This window comes from Salmo salar, chromosome ssa06 (assembly GCF_905237065.1).
Source record: "Salmo salar chromosome ssa06, Ssal_v3.1, whole genome shotgun sequence".
In the NCBI taxonomy this organism is placed as follows: Eukaryota; Metazoa; Chordata; class Actinopteri; order Salmoniformes; family Salmonidae; genus Salmo; species Salmo salar.
The window spans coordinates 37,610,359-37,631,491 of NC_059447.1; the positions used below are offsets into that span (position 1 = coordinate 37,610,359).

General features: G+C 42.9%; 3 protein-coding genes across 3 annotated transcripts; 2 read left to right on the forward strand and 1 right to left on the reverse strand.

The window, feature by feature from the left end:
* The first annotated feature begins 399 nt into the window (after window positions 1-399).
* On the forward strand, window positions 400-1,504 carry LOC106595268 (hemoglobin subunit beta-like). Its single transcript, XM_045720508.1, has 3 exons — window positions 400-673; window positions 850-1,072; window positions 1,257-1,504. Exons 1-3 carry the CDS (start codon window positions 582-584, stop codon window positions 1,386-1,388), a joined length of 447 nt encoding a protein of 148 aa, XP_045576464.1. The 5' UTR covers window positions 400-581; the 3' UTR covers window positions 1,389-1,504.
* A 1,994-nt stretch (window positions 1,505-3,498) lies between these two features.
* LOC123743440 (hemoglobin subunit alpha-like) lies at window positions 3,499-4,398 on the reverse strand. Its single transcript, XM_045720510.1, has 3 exons — window positions 4,224-4,398; window positions 3,792-3,999; window positions 3,499-3,682 (listed from the first exon to the last, which is right to left on the reverse strand). The coding sequence occupies exons 1-3, from the start codon at window positions 4,316-4,318 to the stop codon at window positions 3,554-3,556; spliced, it is 432 nt and encodes a 143-aa protein (XP_045576466.1). The 5' UTR covers window positions 4,319-4,398; the 3' UTR covers window positions 3,499-3,553.
* A 1,735-nt stretch (window positions 4,399-6,133) lies between these two features.
* Window positions 6,134-7,203, forward strand: LOC106607112 (hemoglobin subunit beta-1). The gene is made up of 3 exons (XM_045720509.1): window positions 6,134-6,410; window positions 6,637-6,859; window positions 7,013-7,203. The coding sequence occupies exons 1-3, from the start codon at window positions 6,319-6,321 to the stop codon at window positions 7,139-7,141; spliced, it is 444 nt and encodes a 147-aa protein (XP_045576465.1). The 5' UTR covers window positions 6,134-6,318; the 3' UTR covers window positions 7,142-7,203.
* The last annotated feature ends 13,930 nt before the right edge of the window (window positions 7,204-21,133 follow it).

Genomic DNA, 21,133 nt, shown 5'->3' on the forward strand with positions numbered 1-21,133 from the left:
TTCAAAAAGAAATATGGAACTTTCAAATGGGTGGGGCCGTCTGAATATGAAGATAAAACACATTTTGAGTCATGCTCTTTCTTCAATAGTTTACTCCAAATCTACGCTTTTCCCTAAATAAACACTTACATCATGAATTAGCATTCTATAAAGATAATATTACAATTCAATGTCAATATTACAACGATCAATTAAAAGAGCATTTATGGCTAAAGGAACCAAAATCCTTTAAAGGTCTGTACATTTTACTTTTTGAAATTATGTTCGATTGTATCATTAAGTATGCATATGTTATTGAAGGCTCATCATGACTTGTTTATTTCATCCGTACTAATTAGAATTTGGTAACGCCTAAATGACCAAGCATTATCTTTAAAGGTGGGATGAAGTTGGCACAATGCCGATATGTGCCACACTCGAGGACCTTGCCCCCTCAAGACATTCATCCAATCATTTTCTGTGTCCTGTTCAGGGCGGAGATACTGAACATCAATAAATTGGACGTCCCGGGAGACAAAAAGCTCAGGGATCCCTTGTAACATTTTGCAAGTACCAACGGAAATCAACAAACAAACGTCAACATGGTCGACTGGACAGATGCTGAGCGCAGTGCCATCTTAGGCCTGTGGGGAAATATCAGCGTGGATGAGATCGGACCCCAGGCCCTGGCCAGGTACATTCTTATAATATTTACGTAGACATCATTAAATAATAACTTGATAATAGGCTACCTAGAATATTTAGCACTAATTGCGTTGTAGGAATTCGCGGTTTTCACCTTTGGTGCGATACAGACCATGTTGATTGTTAAGTATAATTGTAATGGAAGCCTGTTTTATTTCTTTTTAGACTTCTGATCGTGTTTCCATGGACTCAGAGACACTTCAGCACCTTCGGCAACCTGTCCACACCCGCTGCCATCATGGGTAACCCCGCCGTGGCCAAGCACGGAAAGGTCGTGATGCACGGACTGGACAGAGCTGTGCAGAACCTGGATGACATCAAGAACTCCTATTCAGCACTGAGCGTGAAGCACTCCGAGAAACTGCACGTGGATCCCGATAACTTCAGGGTGAGTACTAAACGTTATCAGAAAATACATATAGCCTAATATTATGTTCTTCATACAATTATTATATATATTTTTTAAAGATATGACCAATTAGCCTAGGAGACACATAGTCTTATGCATTAAATAGCGGTGTGAGCCGACGTAAAGTTTATGCCAATATTCTTTTACTGTCCCGTCTCCACAGCTCCTCGCTGAATGCATCACCGTGTGCGTGGCCGCCAAGCTCGGTCCCGCCGTTTTCAGTGCTGATATTCAGGAAGCCTTCCAGAAGTTCCTGGCTGTCGTTGTGTCCGCTCTTGGCAGACAGTACCACTAGAGCATCACTCGACAGCATCAATATGGAAGAGAGACGACACTGCAACTCCAGTCTGTTAGGCTGGAAGCTGTGCCATAGCTACACATATTGAAAATAATAAAATACATGTAAAAGCATTTATCTTTTTGAAGTATTGTTTTTATGGAAAACGTTCTCCTGCAATTGTACTGATGGCACATGGTTTCTACACTCCAAAATGTGGGGAATGTGAATGAAAAAAACTGTTTTGATGATGGTTTTCATACACGTACTCTGTCCATAATGTAGCGGCCTATGGGATATTCATTGAGGTAAGGAAAGAGGATGGCACAAAATGTAATTGAGTTAATAAAGCCGCATACAAACATGTTTTTTAGCCCTTGGGTTCTGCCATGGAGTTATATTAGAAGTGCCCATCCAAGAAGGCTCAAGGTCATTGGCCACAGATAGAACGTCATCAAATCACGTTATATCTACAATAGCTTTGATTGGACTGATCATCAGTCATCATCAATTGTCATCAAGTTGACAATCTACTGGCAAATCCTTTTTAATCCTTGTCATATGAAGATAAATAATGAAGAGAAATTATAGATAAAACGTATCGGTGCTTATCGGCCGTTGGACATAAACATTCCACAACAAGTTGGAAATCGCAAATTCAACAATGAGTCGTTTGTAAGGAATCAGTGGATAACTGCAAGCGTTGCAAAGAAACCACAAACGTTAGCCTGCTATTCAATGGAGTGGCTGTGTTTCCCGAGTTCCCACCATAAATCCAGAAAATGCCAGACTTTGATAACAAAGTTTGATGACAACATCTGCCAACCAAGGACCGCTGCGCCACCTTCACAAGGTGAGTCATAACATGTCTTCTATGCTGCTGCATAAATGATGTAACATGCAAGGGAGAAATGTATACTGTATCTAAGAAAGTAATACTTAGTGTATGCTGTGTAGAAAGCTGTTAGTAGCCCATGTGCCTCACCCTAATAATGTGGTCTATTTTCTCCAGAGCTGGATTGTAAACACATCGTTCGTGACGGGGTGTGTGGTGTTTGGCTACCTTGTTTGAACAGCTTTGACAGTGCTACTGATAGTGGTTGTGGTGCTTGGCTTGCGCGTTCAAATTCAGCACACACAACATTCTATAATATAATTGTGTTATTTGACGTGTCAATTTAAAAGCGTATTTAGTGCTTCAAATAGTGTTATATGACGTATCTTTTTTTGTCAGGTAAAGACCCAAACGGCATTCAATGTGCATCAATTCACGTAGTCCCATCAAACAAAGTTTGCGGTGCAAAACTGTAGATGAATTTAAATACTCATGTGTCATCTTTTCCCCCATATGTTAGGCTATGTCTGCGCCTAACCTGCGGGCAAAACCAAGCCCGCGGGTAAAAACAATCAGGAACAAGGGTGGGCAACAAAAACCCGAGAGATTATACTACTAGTAAGCCTACTAGACTAAATATCAACAAATGTATTAAACAATACACGTTTGTACGAAATAGTAAAACCATTTAACTTACAGACATTTAGGATCAGAGATGCGCAAGGATACTTTATTACAACATTTAAAAAATACTCATGTATCAAAATAAACTACAAAATGCCACGGTGCCGAAAGGTGTTTTGGTTGAAAGAAAGTCGAGGCATGGAACTTCTAGAATGAGTGTTTGTGTTCGTTTTTCAAAGTCGATTTCAGTTCCCCCACCAAATTCTCTGCGTTGAAAATACAAAATAGCCTATTCTAGTAAGTATCTTGCTGCAAATTAAGTATCTTGCTGCAAATTACATGGTCATTTTCCAAAGTTATTAAAATATTTAATTCATATAGGTCTAAAATACATTTGTTTATCTCTGAATAGGTTTTCATTGTGCCTCTACCGTCTTCATACAGTCCATTCAGTTTACCAAGCACTATCTGGAACTACTCCATATTCATCACATATTAAATGAGGTCAGCAAAATTCATGTTACACGTATTAGATAGGCTAACCAAAGTTATGGAGAACATAGTGAGCTAGTGGATGGTGCGCCTAAAGCAATATTTAGTACTATTTAGAAAGGGATCCTTTCTCAATGATGGTGAACTGTGGTGGAATAAGGACACAGAGGACATAACTTCATTCATTGCCTGTTTATTTTGTGATAACAACAGAGCAGGAACCATGATGGTCTTATCTGTATTTGTCAGCCAGGGCAGCGGACAAGGCTGCAAGGAATTTATCCACAGCAATGTGCACTTCGGGAGTGAAATCCGCAGGGAAGTGAATAGCCAGGGTCACAAGGATGTTGTGGGACAGAATCTGAAAAGTATATTTTAAAAGTTAATATTGAAGGATTAAGCGATAGCAACAAACAGAGTTGATGTCGAGAGTGATCAATAAACAGACAATAGGTTATCTGGGGGCAAACCTTGAAGTTTCCAGGGTCAACGCGCAGCTTGAAGGCGTGCAGATCGCTGAGAGCACTCAGTCCACCCACGAGGTTGTCCATCAGTCCGACAGCATTACCAATTGCACCCATGATGACGGCTCCATGCTTCTTGACTGGGGCAGAGCCGGGGCTCAGGTCAGCCCAGTGGGAGAAGTAGGTCTTAGTCTGGGGGTAAGCAGTCAGCATCCTGCAAAGGAAGGTACAGAATAGTTCGTACTATAGGCGTTTGTATTAGATGCTGAACTTATAAGCATTACGCGTATCAGATTTCTCCCATCGTCTGTCTACAATATAATGAAAGTAGTTGACTTATTGTATGTTAAAAGGCTTATTTGGGGTCGGCACATAGGCCGCTGTCAGTAGGTTAAACACAACCATTCTCATCAGTCTTTCATTAATAAGAAGACTTACCTTCCCAAAGCCTCAGCGCCGACGACATCTGCCTTTCCTTTAATCTTGCCCCAGAAGGCATTGACCACAGATTTGTCCCTTGCTGTCAGACTCATTTTGCTCCTTTGATTGACCTGTATTAAATCTACGAGAAATGAACTGAAGAAGATGACTGCCTATATATACAACTAGGACCCTTTATATTACAGTAGAGCGGCAGACACGCCCAGCTACTAGGGTACACCCCCCTTACACTGCAACCATCTTGGTCAAAATCCAATAGTAAGATCTGTTTTTTTAATCAAATATTCATATTTGATAAAAAAAACCCAAAAAGCTTAAGTTAGCGTTTTTATATTAAACTTCAATAACATGTCAGTGGTCAGTTTCTAATATCCATCATTCATTTTGTTATTTTGCGCAATGTAAATACATGAATTGTAGGCCTACCAGATGCAACAAATGTACAGTTTGATTGATAAAGATTATTTTGTTGCATAAAACGAATTATTTCAGTGTGATCAAGCATATTTCCAATAGGTTCATTCTAAAGTTGCAGCTGCTTTTGCCAAAATAGCCAAATATTTCATTTATAGTTATTTAGGATATAAAATGAAATTTAGCCAATTAACGTTAAATAATGAAAGAGTAAGAACCGTTATTTTGGCTTTTATGAAATATTAAGTTTGAATTTCCATATTAAACCCTTCAATAAGATGTCATATGGCTATGTTAATAATAATATCCATCATTAGGCCTAATTAACTTTGTTTCTTTTTGTAGTCTACAATTTAATGACTGTACTGTAACACAATGCATTTAAATCAATTGCACCAGATGAAACAGATGTCAACAATTTTACAAATGTTTTTGATAAAGATAATTATTACCATTATTTTATTTTTTTCGTTGCATAAAACGAAGTCTTTCAGAGTAGCCTAACCGAGCATATATTTCCAATAACTTAATTCAAAAGATAAAGCTTCTTTTGCCAAAATAGACAAATATTTCATTAATAGTTCATTGGCTATTTGAAATTGTATAGGCCTAGATTATGACGCAAATGTCGTTCTATCCTACATAATGTTAAATAATTAAAGGTGGACTATATATATTTCATTGTAGAGTTCTATAATAGATCTTACATTGGTAAATGAAATTGCAAAATTCAAATCCACCTTCAAAGACCTGCATTCAATTGGAAAAATTGTATTCAAAGTGACGTGTTTCACATTTATTTCTTCTTTAACCTTTATTTAACTAGGCAAGTCAGTTAAGAACAAATTGTTATTTACAATGACGGCCTGTATGTATCTGTGATATGCCTACTCTGGGGTTGGAAGTTGGATATGATCCCCAATTATAAGGTTGATTGGACTTCGAATGATGATCGGAAGAAGAAAATGTCAGAGACAGACAGGTCAGGCGAGGACATGGGTACCCACCTATCTGCAAATAATACAGGACATTCCTGCGTATCATTTTTAATGTCTTGAAATTAATCACTTAAAATGGGCGGAACGGTCTGAATACCCCGATAAAAAAGGAAGCCATCATTTTGTCGTAGATAAGAAACTGTGCCAAATAGTAGGCCGGAATTGGCTGAAATTATCACATTTTCCAAATTCATACAAATGTTTAGTGATTGCATCACTTTCTATTTTTTCATTTGTGTAGCCTTATACACTGCAATGAAGGAAATGTAATCTACGGAAGATTTTTGCCATAACCTTGCTTTTAGTCTTGCATCAGTTGGATAAATTAAAACTGTTTTAGATAATGATCATGCGAATTTTGAAACGTTGGTAACCGAGATAAAACTATATAGGCCTATTTACATATGCTTCCAGGTTTTAGGATCTAACCTACAGACTTGATTCTGTAACAACTAATAAATTAACATTTACTGTTTAACAGATAAATGATTATAATTTGTCAAGTTCGAGAGCTGTAGCGCTCACTTGGCCAATACTAATCTTTACCAGAGCCAATCATATGCGCCGCCTCCAGTGGGCGGAGTGCACTCATAAATATAAGTTGCAGACAAAGTGTCTCCCTACACAATACATTGATTTGTTTTATCTTGTTGCAAAACCGGAGATCAAACACTGACAACATGGTTGACTGGACAGACGCTGAGAAGAGCACCATCAGTGCTGTCTGGGGCAAAGTAGATATCAATGAGGTCGGACCACTGGCTCTGGCAAGGTAGGTCATGGCTTCAGCCTCATTCAAATATATTATCTAAAATAGTTTATAGTGGAGATGATCATGAGTAATTATAACACTATTATACTTGTCCTGTTATCTTATTACTATTAATATTGAGTTGATATTGTTAAGTTTGAATGGAGCATGTTAGAGTATTAACTAGGCATATAATTGAAATACATTTGAAAATAATCCACATATTTCGGTGTTCTTGCAATAACAGAGTCCTGATCGTCTACCCCTGGACTCAGCGTTATTTCGGCTCTTTCGGAGATGTGTCCACTCCCGCAGCAATCATGGGCAACCCCAAAGTTGCTGCTCACGGCAAGGTCGTGTGTGGAGCTCTGGACAAAGCTGTGAAGAACATGGGCAACATCTTGGCCACATACAAGTCACTGAGCGAGACCCACGCCAACAAACTCTTCGTCGACCCTGACAATTTCAGGGTATGCCTTCTGTCTTGAGAAATAGGCTTATATTTTAGGCTTTCCTGATGTAAGCCTACACATATAACAATCAGAGCAACACGTCTAATTACAAAGGTTAAACAAAACCGTCAGTCTAATTTAACATCTTCCTTCTTTGTCTTTTGTCCACAGGTGTTGGCTGACGTCCTCACAATTGTCATTGCCGCCAAGTTCGGAGCCTCTTTCACTCCTGAAATCCAAGCAACCTGGCAGAAGTTCATGAAAGTGGTTGTCGCAGCTATGGGCAGTCGGTACTTCTAAATGCCCTCCAGACAAGTGATTATGTTCTGACATCCCTGCCTGAGTGAAAATAAAGACATCGACACAAACCATTGTATTTGTATTTATACAATTTTTTTTTTTTTAAATAGATACTGTCCCTGGACAGTTCCACCACAAAATTGTTAACATCAATATTTTAGGCTATACCCTATTTGGAAGTGGAGTTTCCCAGAGTCTTCGTAGCCTTAAGATCATTACTAGAATCTACTTGTCTTTAGTAGCCGAGTCGTTTCCCAGAGGCCTCATTGGTAACGTGGCTCTTAAAAACGCTCTTAAAAACCTTTGCACATCTACGAGTGATCCAGACCCCTAATAGAGCAGCCAACGTGCATGGTTAGATGCTTTTTTTGCCCATCCGCGTCCTTTCATTTACAGAAGATCTCTGCTAAACCTAGAATCAAGATGTTAAGTCTGTCTGTGACTGCAGATAACATCAGCACGAAGCCGACAACAAAAACAAAGTTGCCGATGTATCTGCAATTGTTATAAACATGTAAAGGATAAAATTATTCTTCAAATGAAAACCGAGATGACTGTATTAAAACAGGCTTTATATGCCCATGTATGTAGGCTATTTCAATCATATTGAACTCAATTTAATGTTCAATCAATTGAGTTATATTTTGCCACTAGAACTTTTTGCCTCAATGTTTTCATGATGTGTGACATGTGCGCAATGATGTGCTCAATTTGTGATTTAGTCCATTATTATTGCGTAAAGCATAATAAGTCGCCTCAATAGGCTATTTGCAGACATAGTCAAAGTGATTGCCTACACAACCTAGGTTTACCTGTAGTCAAGTCTGACTTGGTCAAATAAGCAGTCAAATTGTATTCATTGAAAATCATGAACGAGCTCTTGATCATTGTCGATTGATAATTAATAAACCAGATGTTTGCTAAAGCAACAATGGTAATAACATCGTTGTTGGTTTTATAGGCCGCTACAACACAGGCCTATTGGAATACCAACAAGCTCCTGAGATCTGCATAGCAAACGTAGCCTTCTCTCACTGATAATGAATTTATTCAAATCTGAAATGTAAAATGTTACATTGTGTTGTTATCTTACATCTTGAAGACATCTTACATCCTATTCTCATGTTAAACATGGTTGTTTGAGTCCTGATTCTTTCAAATATTTAATACAATTATACGAAGATATGTGTGCAAACTATAGGCTATGATCTGAGTCTATCCCAAGATAGCAAATAAGGTTGGTATGCTGCAGTCAACTGGGGGGAAAGTTCCCAAGATGGCCCCATTTCACAATAGTTCCATAAATGGCCTTGTGTGGTTATCTGGCCAGTTACAGCAGGGACATCAATCACGTGATCCTGCGTGTAGGCCATATGACAATACAGAGTCATGTCTCCCCACAGCATACAATTCATTCGGAAAGTATTCAGACCCCTTGACTTTTTCCACATTGTGACATTAGAATTATTCTATTCTAAAATGGATTAAATTGTTTTTCCTCCAATCTACACACATTACCCCATAATGACAAAGTGAAAACGTTTTTTGGAAATGTTTGCAAATGTATAAAAACTAAAAACTGAAATACCTTATTTACATAAGAATTCAGACCCTTTGCTATGATACTCGAAATTGAGCTCAGGTGCGTCCTGTTTGCATTGATCATCCATTACCTGTGGTACATTCAATTGATAGGACATGATTTATGATCTATATAAGGTCCCACAGTTGACAGTGCATGTCAGAGCAAAAACCAAGCCACAAGGTCGAATTGTCCGTCGAGCTTCGAGACAGGATTGTGTCGAGGCACAGATCTTGGGAAGGTTACCAAAACATTTCTGCAGCATTGAAGGTCCCCAAGAACAAAGCGGCCTCCATCATTCTTAAATGGAAGAAGTTTGGAACCACCAAGACTCTTCCTAGAGCTGGCCACCCGGCCAAACTGAGCAATCGGGGGAGAAGGGCCTTGGTCGGAGAGTTGACCAAGAACCCGATGGTCACTTTGACAGAGCTCCAGAGTTCCTCTGGGGAGATGGGAGAACCTTCCAGAAGGACAACCACCTCTGCAGCACTCCACCAATCAGGCCTTTATGGTAGAGTGGCCAGACGAAAGCCACTCCTCAGTAAAAGGAACATTACAGCCCACTTGGAGTTGCAAAAGTCACATAAAGGACTCTCAGACCATGAGAAACAATATTATGTGATCTGATGAAACCAAGATTGAATTCTTTGGCCTGAATGCCAAGCGTCACGTCGGAAGGAAACCTGGCACCATCCCTATGGTGAAGCATGGTGGTGGCAGCATCATGCTGTGGGGATGTTTTTCAGCAGCCGGATCTGGGAGACTAGTCAGGATTGAGGGAAAGATGAAAGGAGCAAAGTACAGAGAGATTATTGATGAAAACCTGCTCCAGAGAGCTCAGGACCTCAGACTGGGGCTAAGGTTCACCTTCCAACAGGAAAACGACCCTAAGCACACAGCCAAGACACAGCCCAAGTGGCGCAGCGGTCTTCAAGAGGCGTCACTACAGACACCCTTGTTCGAATCCAGGCTGTATCACAACCGGCCGTGATTGGGAGTCCCATAGGCCGGCACACAATTGGCCCAGCGTCGTCCGGGTTTGGCCGGTGTAAGCCGTCATTGTAAATAAGAATTTGTTCTTAACTGACTTGCATAGTTAAACAAAGGTTAAATAAAAATAATAAAAATGCAGGAGTGGCTTCGGGACAAGTCTCTGAATGTCCTTGAGCGGCCCAGACAGAGCCCGGACTTGAACCCGGTCGAACATCTCTGGAGAGACCTGAAAATAGCTGTGCAGCAATGCTCCCCATCGAACCTGAAAAGAGCTTGAGAGGATCTGCAGAGAAGAATTGGAGAAACTCCCCAAATACAGGTGTGCCAAGCTTGTAGCGACATTCCCAAGATGACTCAAGGCTGTAATCGCTGCCAAAGGTGCTTCAACAAAGTACTGAGTAAAGGGTCTGAACACTTATGTAAATGTGATATTTCCGGGGGGGGGGGGGGGTTGTTGTTCTGTTTTCATTAAAGTTGTATTTATTGTTTCCTTTTTTCCACAAATAAACAAATAAAACAAAAATAAAACATTGTACAGCATAAAAACATTGAGCTTGACATCATAACATATCTTCCAATATAGCACATATACACAGTCAAATAGTATTTCACAGGTTACAATATAGAACTAAATGGGTTCACAAGCACAAGTAATCACCTCCCAGTCTTAGAAACATGACAAAAAAAACACGTCCAGGTTCTAGAATTTTCGTTTCTACCAGTGATCGTAGCAAGCATTTGTTCATAAGATGCTACCTCCAACATTGATTCTATCCACTGTTTTATAGTAGAAGTCAGCTGTTCTTTCGCCCAAGAGACATTATCTAAAATGGCACCGGAAGAAATGGCAGCACTTTTACGGGCACCTAACCAATTGTGCTATTACGTGTTTTTTATCACGTTATTTGTAACTTATTTTGTACATAATGTTTCTGCCACCGTATCTTACGGCAAAAAAGAGCTTCTGGATATCAGGACAGCAATCACTCACCTCGGATTAGACAAAGATTTTTTCTTCAACAAGCAGGACTCACAGGATGTACTTCAGACACCCAACAAGGCCACAATCCTCATCATTGGCAAGAGAAAGAGACACAGGTACAAAGGACAAAGAGCGGGGTGCCTTGTAAGGATCTGCCGACGGTCGAGTGGAAAACCTGCCTTTACCGTCCGTAGTACTTGCCAACGTACAATCATTGGACAATAAATTAGATGAGGTACGATCACGAATATCTTACCAACGGGACATCAAAAACTGTAACATCTTATGTTTCACTGAATCATGGCTGAATGACAACATGGATATTCAGCTTGCGGGATATACGCTGCACCGGCAAGATAGAACAGCACAAGGGGGGGGGGTCTGTGCATATTTGTAAACAACAGCTGGTGCACGAAATCTATGGAAGTGTCTAGGTTTTGCCCGCATGAAGTAGAGTATATCATGATAAGCTGTAGACCACACTATTTGCCAAGAGAGTTTTCATCAATACTTTTTTGTGGCTGTTTATTTACCACCACAGACAAATGCTGGCACTAAGACCGCACTCAGTCAGCTGTATAAGGAAATAAGCAAACAGGAAACTGCACACCCAGAGACGGCGCTCCTAGCGGCCGGGGACTTTATTGCAGGGAAACTTAAATCAGTTTTACCTAATTTCTATCAGTATGTTAAATGCGCAACCAGAGGGAAAATAAATTCTAGATCACCTGTACTCCACACACAGAGATGCATACAAAGCTCTCCCTCACCCTCCATTCGGCAAATCTGACCACAATTCTATCCTCCTGATTCCTGCTTACAAGCAAACATTAAAGCCGGAAGCACCAGTGACTCGGTCTATAAAAAAGTGGTCAGATGAAGCAGATGCTAAACTACAGGACTGTTTTGCTAGCACAGACTGGAAAATGTTCCGGGATTCTTCCGATGGCATTGAGGAGTACACCACATCAGTCACTGGCTTCATCAATAAGTGTATCGATGACGTTGTCCCCACAGTGACTGTACCTACATACCCCAAACATAAGCCATGGATTACAGGCAACACTTGCACTGAGCTAAAGGGTCGAGCCGCCACTTTCAAGGTGCGGGACTCTAACCCAGAAGCTTATAAGAAATCCTGCTATGCCCTATGACGAACCATCAAACATGCAAAGCGTCAATACAGGACTAAGGCTGAATCGGACAACACCGGCTCCGACGCTCGTCTTATGTGGCAGGGCCTGCAAACTATTACAGATTACAAAGGGAAGCACAGCCGCGAGCTGCCCAGTGACACAAGCCTACCAGACGGGCTAAATCACTTTTTTGATTGCTTCGAGGCCAGCAACACTGAGACATGCATGAGAGCATCAGCTGTTCTGGACGACTGTAGCCTACTTGAGTAAGACCTTTAAACAGGTCAACATTCACAAGGCCGCGGGGCCAGACGGATTACCAGTATGTGTACTCCGAGCATGTGCTGACCAACTGGCAGGTGTCTTCACCAAGTCCCTGATTGAGTTTAAAATCCCAACATGTTAAAGCAGACCACCATAGTCCCTGTGCCCAAGAACACTAAAATAATCTGCCTAAATGACTACAGACCCGTAGCACTCACGTCCGTAGCCATGAAGTGCTTTGAAAGGCTGGTAACGGCTCACATTAATTTGCATACCGCCCAAACAGATCCACAGATGATGCAATCTCTATTGCACTCCACACTACCCTTTCCCACCTGGACGAAAGGAAAACCTACGTGAGAATGCTATTAATTGACTACAGCTCGGTGTTCAACACCATAGTGCCCTCAAAGCTCATCAATAAGCTAAGGATCCTGGGACTAAACACCTCCCTTTGCAACTGGATCCTGGACTTCCTGACGGGCCGCCCCCAGGTGGTGAGGGTAGGTAGGAACACATCCGCCACTCTGATCCTCAACACTGTAGCCCCACAGCGGTGCGTGGTCAGTCCCCTCCTGTACTCCCTGTTCACCCAAAACTGCGTGGCCAGGAACAACTCCAACACCATCATTAAGTTTGCCGATGACACAACAGTGGTAGGCCTGATCACTAACAAGACAGCCTATAGGGAGGAGGTCAGAGACCTGGCCGGGTGGTGCCAGAATAACAAACTATCCCTCAATATAAACATGACAAGGAAATGATAGTGGACTACAGGAAAAGGAGGACTGAGCACGGCCCCATTCTCATTGATGGGGCTGTAGTGGAGCAGGTTGAGAGCTTCAAGTTCCTTGGTGTCCACATCACCAACAAACTAGAATGGTCAAAACACACCACGACAGTCGTGAAGAGGGCATGACAAAGCCTATTCCCCCTCAGAAAACTAAACATATTTGCCATGGGTCCTCAGATCCTCAAAAGGTTCTACAACTGCAACATCAAGAGCATCCTGACTGGTTGCATCGCTGCCTGGTATGGCAACTGCTCGGCCTCCGAACGCAAGGCACTACAAAGGGTAGTGCGTACGGCCCAGTACATCACTGGGGCTAAGCTGCCTGCCATCCAGGACCTCTACACCAGGCGGTGTCAGAGGAAGGCCCTACAAATTGTCATAGACCCCAGCCACTCCAGTCATAGACTGTTCTCTACTACCGCATGGCATGGCAAGCGGTACTGGAGCGCCAAGTCTAAGACCAAAAGGCTTATCAACAGCTTTAACCCCCAAGCCATAAGACTCCTGAACAGGTAATCAAATGGCTACCCAGACTATTTCCATTGTGTGCCCCCCCCCCTCCTCCCCGCTGCTACACTCTGTTTATTATCTATGCATAGTAACTTTAACTATACATTCATGTACAAAATTTCTCAAAAAGCCTGACTAACCAGGGCCCTCGTACTATCTGGATTGTGTCCCGCCACGCCCCACCCGCCAACCCCTCTTTTACGCTGCTGCTACTCTCTGTTTATCATACAGTTGTAGTCGGAACTTTACATACACTTAGGTTGGAGTCATTAAAACTCGTTTTTCAACCACTCCACAAATTTCTTGTTAACCTGTTAGGGCTAGGGGGCAGCATTTGCACGTCTGGATAAAAAAAATGTACCCGATTTAATCTGGTTACTAATCCTACCCAGTAACTAGAATATGCATATACGTATTATATATGGATAGAAAACACTCTAAAGTTTCTAAAACTGTTTGAATGGTGTCTGTGAGTATAACAGAACTCATTTGGCAGGCAAAACCCTGAGACATTTTCTGACAGGAAGTGGATACCTGATGTGTTGTATTACCTTTAAACCTATCCCATTGAAAAACACAGGGGCTGAGGAATATTTTGGCACTTCCTATTGCTTCCACTAGATGTCACCAGCCTTTACAAAGTGTTTTGAGTCTTCTGGAGGGAGATCTGACCGAACAAGAGCCATGGAACGATGATGTCCCATTAGACACCTGGCGCGAGTTCATGTTGGGTACCCTCGTTCCAATACGTTATAAAAGAGTATGCATTCGTCCACCTTGAATATTATTCATGTTCTGGTTAAAAAAGGCCCTAATGATTTATGCTATACAACGTTTGACATGTTTGAACGAACGTAAATATATTTTTTCCCCTCGTTCATGACGAGAAGTCCGGCTGGCTTAGATCATGTGCTAACAAGACGGAGATTTTTGGACATAAATGATGAGCTTTTTTGAACAAAACTACATTCGTTATGGACCTGTGATACCTGGAAGTGACATCTGATGAAGAGAATCAAAGGTAATGGATTATTTACATAGTATTTTCGATTTTAGATCTCCCCAACATGACGTCTAGTCTGTATCGCAACGCGTATTTTTCTGGGCGCAGTGCTCAGATTATTGCAAAGTGTGATTTCCCAGTAAGGTTATTTTTAAATCTGGCAAGTTGATTGCGTTCAAGAGATGTAAATCTATAATTCTTTAAATGACAATATAATATTTTACCAATGTTTTCTAATTTTAATTATTTAATTTGTGACGCTGACTTGACTGCCGGTTATTGGAGGGAAACGATTTCCTCAACATCAATACCATAGTAAAACGCTGTTTTTGGATATAAATATGAACTTGATAGAACTAAAAATGCATGCATTGTCTAACATAATGTCCTAGGAGTGTCATCTGATGGAGATTGTAAAAGGTTAGTGCATCATTTTAGCTGGTTTTATGGTTTTGGTGACCCTGTCTTTGAATTGACAAAACATTACACACAACTCTTGTAAATGTACTGTCCTAACATACTCTAAATTTATGCTTTCGCCGTAAAACCTTTTTGAAATCGTAAAACGTGGTTAGATTAAGGAGATGTTTATCTTTCAAAGGGTGTAAAATAGTTGTATGTTTGAAAAATTTGAATTTTGACATTTATTTGGATTCAAATTTGCCGCTCTTGAAATGCACCTGCTGTTGATGGAGTGCACCACGGGTGGCACGCTAGCGTCCCACCTAGCCCATAGAGGTTAACAAACTATAGTTTTGGAAAGTCGGTTAGGACATCTACTTTGTGCATGACACAAGTAATGTTTTCAACAATTGTTTACAGACAGATTATTTCACTTGTATCACAATTCCAGTGGGTCAGAAGTTTACATACACTAAGTTGACTGTGCCTTTAAACAACTTGGAAAATTCCAGAATTCCAGTACAAATCAATCCCAGAACAATCCCATCAATCCCAGAACGGTTTGCAAATGCACATGGGGACAAAGATCGTACTTTTTGGAGAAATGTCCTCTGATCTGATGAAACAAAAATAGAACTGTTTGGCCATAATGACCATCGTTATGTTTGGAGGAAAAGGGGGAGGTTTGCAAGCCGGAGAACACCATCCCAACCGTGAAGGACGGGGGTGGCATTATCATTTACATTTACATTACATTTAAGTCATTTAGCAGACGCTCTTATCCAGAGCGACTTACAAATTGGTGCATTCACCTTATGATATCCAGTGGAACAACCACTTTACAATAGTACATCTAAATCTTTTAAGGGGGGGGTTAGAAGGATTACTTTATCCTATCCTAGGTATTCCTTAAAGAGGTGGGGTTTCAGGTGTCTCCGGAAGGTGGTGATTGACTCCGCTGTCCTGGCGTCGTGAGGGAGCTTGTTCCACCATTGGGGTGCCAGAGCAGCGAACAGTTTTGACTGGGCTGAGCGGGAACTGTGCTTCCTCAGAGGTAGGGGGGCCAGCAGGCCAGAGGTGGATGAACGCAGTGCCCTTGTTTGGGTGTAGGGCCTGATCAGAGCCTGAAGGTATGGAGGTGCCGTTCCCTTCACAGCTCCGTAGGCAATCACCATGGTCTTGTAGCGGATGCGAGCTTCAACTGGAAGCCAGTGGAGAGAGCGGAGGAGCGGGGTGACGTGAGAGAACTTGGGAAGGTTGAACACCAGACGGGCTGCGGCGTTCTGGATGAGTTGTAGGGGTTTAATGGCACAGGCAGGGAGCCCAGCCAACAGCGAGTTGCAGTAATCCAGACGGGAGATGACAAGTGCCTGGATTAGGACCTGCGCCGCTTCCTGTGTGAGGCAGGGTCGTACTCTGCGAATGTTGTAGAGCATGAACCTACAGGATCGGGTCACCGCCTTGATGTTAGTGGAGAACGACAGGGTGTTGTCCAGGATCACGCCGAGGTTCTTAGCACTCTGGGAGGAGGACACAAGGGAGTTGTCAACCGTGATGGCGAGATCATGGAACGGGCAGTCCTTCCCTGGGAGGAAGAGCAGCTCCGTCTTGCCGAGGTTCAGCTTGAGGTGGTGATCCGTCATCCACACTGATATGTCTGACAGACATGCAGAGATGCGATTCGCCGCCTGGTTATCAGAAGGGGGAAAGGAGAAGATTAATTGTGTGTCGTCTGCATAGCAATGATAGGAGAGACCATGTGAGGATATGACAGAGCCAAGTGACTTGGTGTATAGCGAGAATAGGAGAGGGCCTAGAACAGAGCCCTGGGGGACACCAGTGGTGAGAGCATGGGGGTGCTTTGCTGCAGGAGGGACTGGTGCACTTCACAAAATAGATGGCATCATGAGGGAGGAAATTTATGTGGATATATTGAAGCAACATCTCAAGACGTCAGGAAGTTAAAGCTTGGTCGCAAATGTGTCATCCAAATGGATCATGAGAACATTTCCCAGACTAATTGTAACTAAATACAATAAAAAAATACTCTTCCAAGATGGCGTAGCAGTTCAGACATCCTTTACCCTCCTCTTGTCGTGTCCAGTGTATATATATATATATTTACATATTTTTCTTCGCATTATCTTTTTTTTTTTTCCTTCTAAAACTCAACCTCAAAGCACTCTCCTGCAACCCGCCTCACCAATTTAAAAAAGAAAGTATTATTTACCTCAAATCCGAAATCCACAACAGAAGCTAGCCAGAGGTTAGCCATTTTCACTGGCTAACGTTGGAGTTCAGCTAGCCACGGTTAGCTGTCCTCAGCTATCCGTTAGCTCGAAAAGCTATCGCCAGTTTTTTGTACAGCGCGACTCAGACCAGAGCATACCGGACCTATTCTCTCTCCTTTTCCCGATTTCTACTGCAGGCTCAGGACATTTACACCTGGATCTTGCAGCTAACTAGCTGCTACCTGAGTGACTATTGGCAACGTCGGTCCCGGAATTAACACACATTATCCCGGAGCTAGCCAGCGAAGAGTTCCGTCAGCCACTCGTGGGCTTTTCCTGAGCTAGCCAGCTGAAGTGTCCCCTGGGCTACAATCACCTATCCTGACCCGCTTTACTGCCGATGCGGAGCCCCATTGGGCCCTCACGACTGGACCTCCGACGTTATCTGCCCGAGGGAGTTATCGCGACGTAACCTGATCGCCCATCTGCGGCCCACTAATCGTTAATCGTTAGTTGTCTTATCGGCTGCGATCTGAATAGGTCTATCGGACACTTTTCCTGGGCCACTATAACTAACTATTTTGCCAACTTGGACTGGTCCCCCCTTCCACACGGAACCCCACTAACCCACAGACGGAAACGCACGAGGTGGCTAAAAACAGACCTCCCTCGATCTTCCACCAGCTTGCTACCTATGGCCCGGCTAGCTGTCTGAATCTCACTGGACTCTTTGATCACTCGGCTAAGCATGCCTCTCCTCAATGTCAATATGCAATGTCCATTGCTGTTCTGGTTAGTGTTTATTGGCTTATTTCACTGTAGAGGCTCTAGCCCTGCTCATTATACCTTATCCAACCTCTCAGTTCCTCCACCCACACATGCTATGACATCTTCTGGTTTCAATGATGTTTCTAGAGACAATATCTCTCTCATCATCACTAAATGCCTAGGTTTACCTCCTCTGTATTCACATCACACCATACCTTTGTCTGTACATTATACCTTGAAGCTATTTTATCGCCCCCAGAAACCTGCTCCTTTTTCTCTCTATTCTGGACGTCACAGACGACCAATTCTTATAGCTTTTAGCCGTACCCTTATACTCATTCTTCTCTGCTCCTCTGGGGATGTAGAGGTGAATCCAGGCCCTGCAGTGCCTGGCTCCACTCCTACTCCCCAGGCGCTCTCTTTGATGACTTCTGTAACCGTAATAGCCTTGGTTTCATGCATGTTAACATTAGAAGCCTCCTCCCTAAGTTTGTTTTATTCACTGCTTTAGCACACTCTGCCAACCCGGATGTCCTAGCTGTGTCTGAATCTTGGCTTAGGAAGTCCACCAAAAACTCTGAAATCTTCATCCCTAACTACAACGTTTTCAGACAAGATAGAATGACCAAAGGGGGCGGTGTTGCAATCTACTGCAGAGATAGCCTGCAGAGCTCTGTCCTGCTATCCAGGTCTGTACCCAAACAATTTGAACTTCTACTTTTAAAAATCCACCTCTCCAAAAACAAGTCTCTCACCGTCGCCGCCTGCTATAGACCCCCTCGGCCCCTAGCTGTGCTCTGGACACCATATGTGAACTGATTGCCCCCCATCTATCTTCAGAGCTCGTGCTACTAGGTGACCTAAACTGGGACATGCTTAACACCCCAGCCATCCTACAATCCAAGCTTGATGCCCTCAATCTCACACAAATTATTAATGAACCCACCAGGTACAACCCCAAAGCCGCAAACACTGGCACCCTCATAGATATCATCCTAACCAACGTGCCCTCTAAATACACCTCTGCTGTTTTCAACCAAGATCTCAGCGATCACTGCCTCATTGCCTGCGCCCGTAATGGTTCAGAGGTCAAACAACCTCCACTCATCACTGTCAAACGCTCCCTGAAACATTTCAACGAGCAAGCCTTTCTAATCGACCTGGCCCTGGTATCCTGGAAAGATATTGACCTCATCCCGTCAGTAGAGGATGCCTGGTTATTTTTTTTAAATGCCTTCCTCACCATCTTAAATAAGCATGCCCCTTTCAAGAAATTTAGAACCAGGAACAGATATAGCCCTTGGTTCTCCCCAGACCTGACTGCCCTTAACCAACACAAAAATATCCTGTGGCGTTCTGCATTAGCATCGAACTGCCCCCGCGATATGCAACTTTTCAGAGAAGTTAGAAACCAATACACACAGGCAATTAGAAACGCCAAGGCTAGCTTTTTCAAACAGAATTTTGCTTCCTGCAACTCAAACTCTAAAAAGTTCTGGGACACTGTAAAGTCCATGGAGAATAAGAACACCTCCTCCCAACTGCCCACTGCAATGAGGATAGGAAACTCTGTCACCACCGATAAGCCCACTATAATTGAGAATTTCAATAAGCATTTTTCTACGGCTGGCCATGCTTTCCACCTAACTACCCCTACTGCATTCAACAGCACTGCACCCCCCACAGCTACTCGCCCAAGCCTCCCCCATTTCTCCTTCTCCCAAATCCATTCAGCTTATGTTCTGAAAGAGCTGCAAAATCTGGACCCCTACAAATCAGCTGGGCTTGACAATCTGGAACCTTTCTTTCTAAAATTATCTGCCGAAATTATTGCAACCCCTATTACTAGCCTGTTCAACCTCTCTTTCGTGTCGTCTGAGATTCACATAGATTGGAAAGCAGCTGCTGTCATCCCCCTCTTCAAAGGAGGTGACACTCTTGACCCAAATTGCTACAGACCTATATCCATCCTACCCTGCCTTTCTAAGGTCTTCGAAAGCCAAGTCAACAAACAGATTACCGACCATTTCGAATCCCACCGCACCCTCTCCGCTATGCAATCTGGTTTCAGAGCTGGTCATGGGTGCACCTCAGCCACGCTCAAGGTCCTAAACGACATCGTAACCACCATCGATAAGAAACAATACTGTGCTGCCGTATTCATTGACCTGGCCAAAGCTTTTGACTCTGTTAATCACCACATCCTCATCGGCAGACTCAGTAGCCTTGGTTTCTCAAACGATTGCGTCGCCTGGTTCACCAACTACTTCTCTGATAGAGTTCAGTGTGTCAAATCGGAGGGCCTGCTGTCCGGACCTCTGGCAGTCTCTATGGGGGTACCACAGGGTTCAATTCTTGGGCCAACTCTTTTCTCTGTATACATCAATGATGTCGCTCTTGCTGCTGGTGAATCTCTGATCCACCTCTACGCAGACGACACCATTCTGTATACTTCTGGCCCTTCTTTGGACACTGTGTCAACAACCCTCCAGACGAGCTTCAATACATACAACTCTCCTTCCGTGGTCTCCAACTGCTCCTAAATACAAGTAAAACTAAATGCATGCTCTTCAACCGATCGCTGCCTGCACCTGCCCGCCTGTCCAGCATCACTTCTCTGGACGGTTCTGACTTAGAATTTGTGGATAACTACAAATACCTAGGTGTCTGGTTAGACTGTAAACTCTCCTTCCAGACTCACATCAATCATCTCCAATCCAAAGTTAAATCTAGAATTGGCTTCCTATTTCGCAACAAAGCATCCTTCACTCATGCTGCCAAACATACCCTCGTAAAACTGACCATCCTACCAATCCTCGACTTCGGCGATGTCATTTACAAAATAGCCTCCAATACCCTACTCAACAAGCTGGATGCAGTCTATCACAGTGCCATCCGTTTTGTCACCAAAGCCCCATATACTACCCACCACTGCGACCTGTACGCTCTCGTTGGCTGGCCTTCGCTTCATAATTGTCGCCAAACACATTGGCTCCAGGTCATCTACAAGACCCTGCTAGGTAAAGTCCCCCCTTATCTCCGCTCACTGGTCACCATAGCAGCACCGACCTGTAGCATGTGCTCCAGCAGGTATATCTCTCTGGTCACCCCTAAAGCCAACTCCTCCTTTGGTCGTCTCTCCTTCCAGTTCTCTGCTGCCAATGACTGGAACGAACTACAAAAATCTCTGAAACTGGAAACACTTATTTCCCTCACTAGCTTTAAGCACCAGCTATCAGAGCAGCTCCCAGATCACTGCACCTGTACAAAGCCCATCTATAATTTAGCCCAAACTACTACCTCTTCCCCTACTGTATTTATTTATTTT

Coding starts and splice junctions, on each gene's coding strand:
- LOC123743440 (XM_045720510.1), bottom strand. CDS start 4,318: ATGAGTCTGACAGCAAGGGACAAATCTGTGGTCAATGCCTTCTGGGGC. Junction 4,000..4,223: donor GGCGCTGAGGCTTTGGGAAG/GTAAGTCTTCTT, acceptor CTTCCTTTGCAG/GATGCTGACTGCTTACCCCC. Junction 3,683..3,791: donor TTGACCCTGGAAACTTCAAG/GTTTGCCCCCAG, acceptor TATACTTTTCAG/ATTCTGTCCCACAACATCCT.
- LOC106595268 (XM_045720508.1), top strand. CDS start 582: ATGGTCGACTGGACAGATGCTGAGCGCAGTGCCATCTTAGGCCTGTGG. Junction 674..849: donor GGACCCCAGGCCCTGGCCAG/GTACATTCTTAT, acceptor ATTTCTTTTTAG/ACTTCTGATCGTGTTTCCAT. Junction 1,073..1,256: donor TGGATCCCGATAACTTCAGG/GTGAGTACTAAA, acceptor CCGTCTCCACAG/CTCCTCGCTGAATGCATCAC.
- LOC106607112 (XM_045720509.1), top strand. CDS start 6,319: ATGGTTGACTGGACAGACGCTGAGAAGAGCACCATCAGTGCTGTCTGG. Junction 6,411..6,636: donor GGACCACTGGCTCTGGCAAG/GTAGGTCATGGC, acceptor TTGCAATAACAG/AGTCCTGATCGTCTACCCCT. Junction 6,860..7,012: donor TCGACCCTGACAATTTCAGG/GTATGCCTTCTG, acceptor TTTTGTCCACAG/GTGTTGGCTGACGTCCTCAC.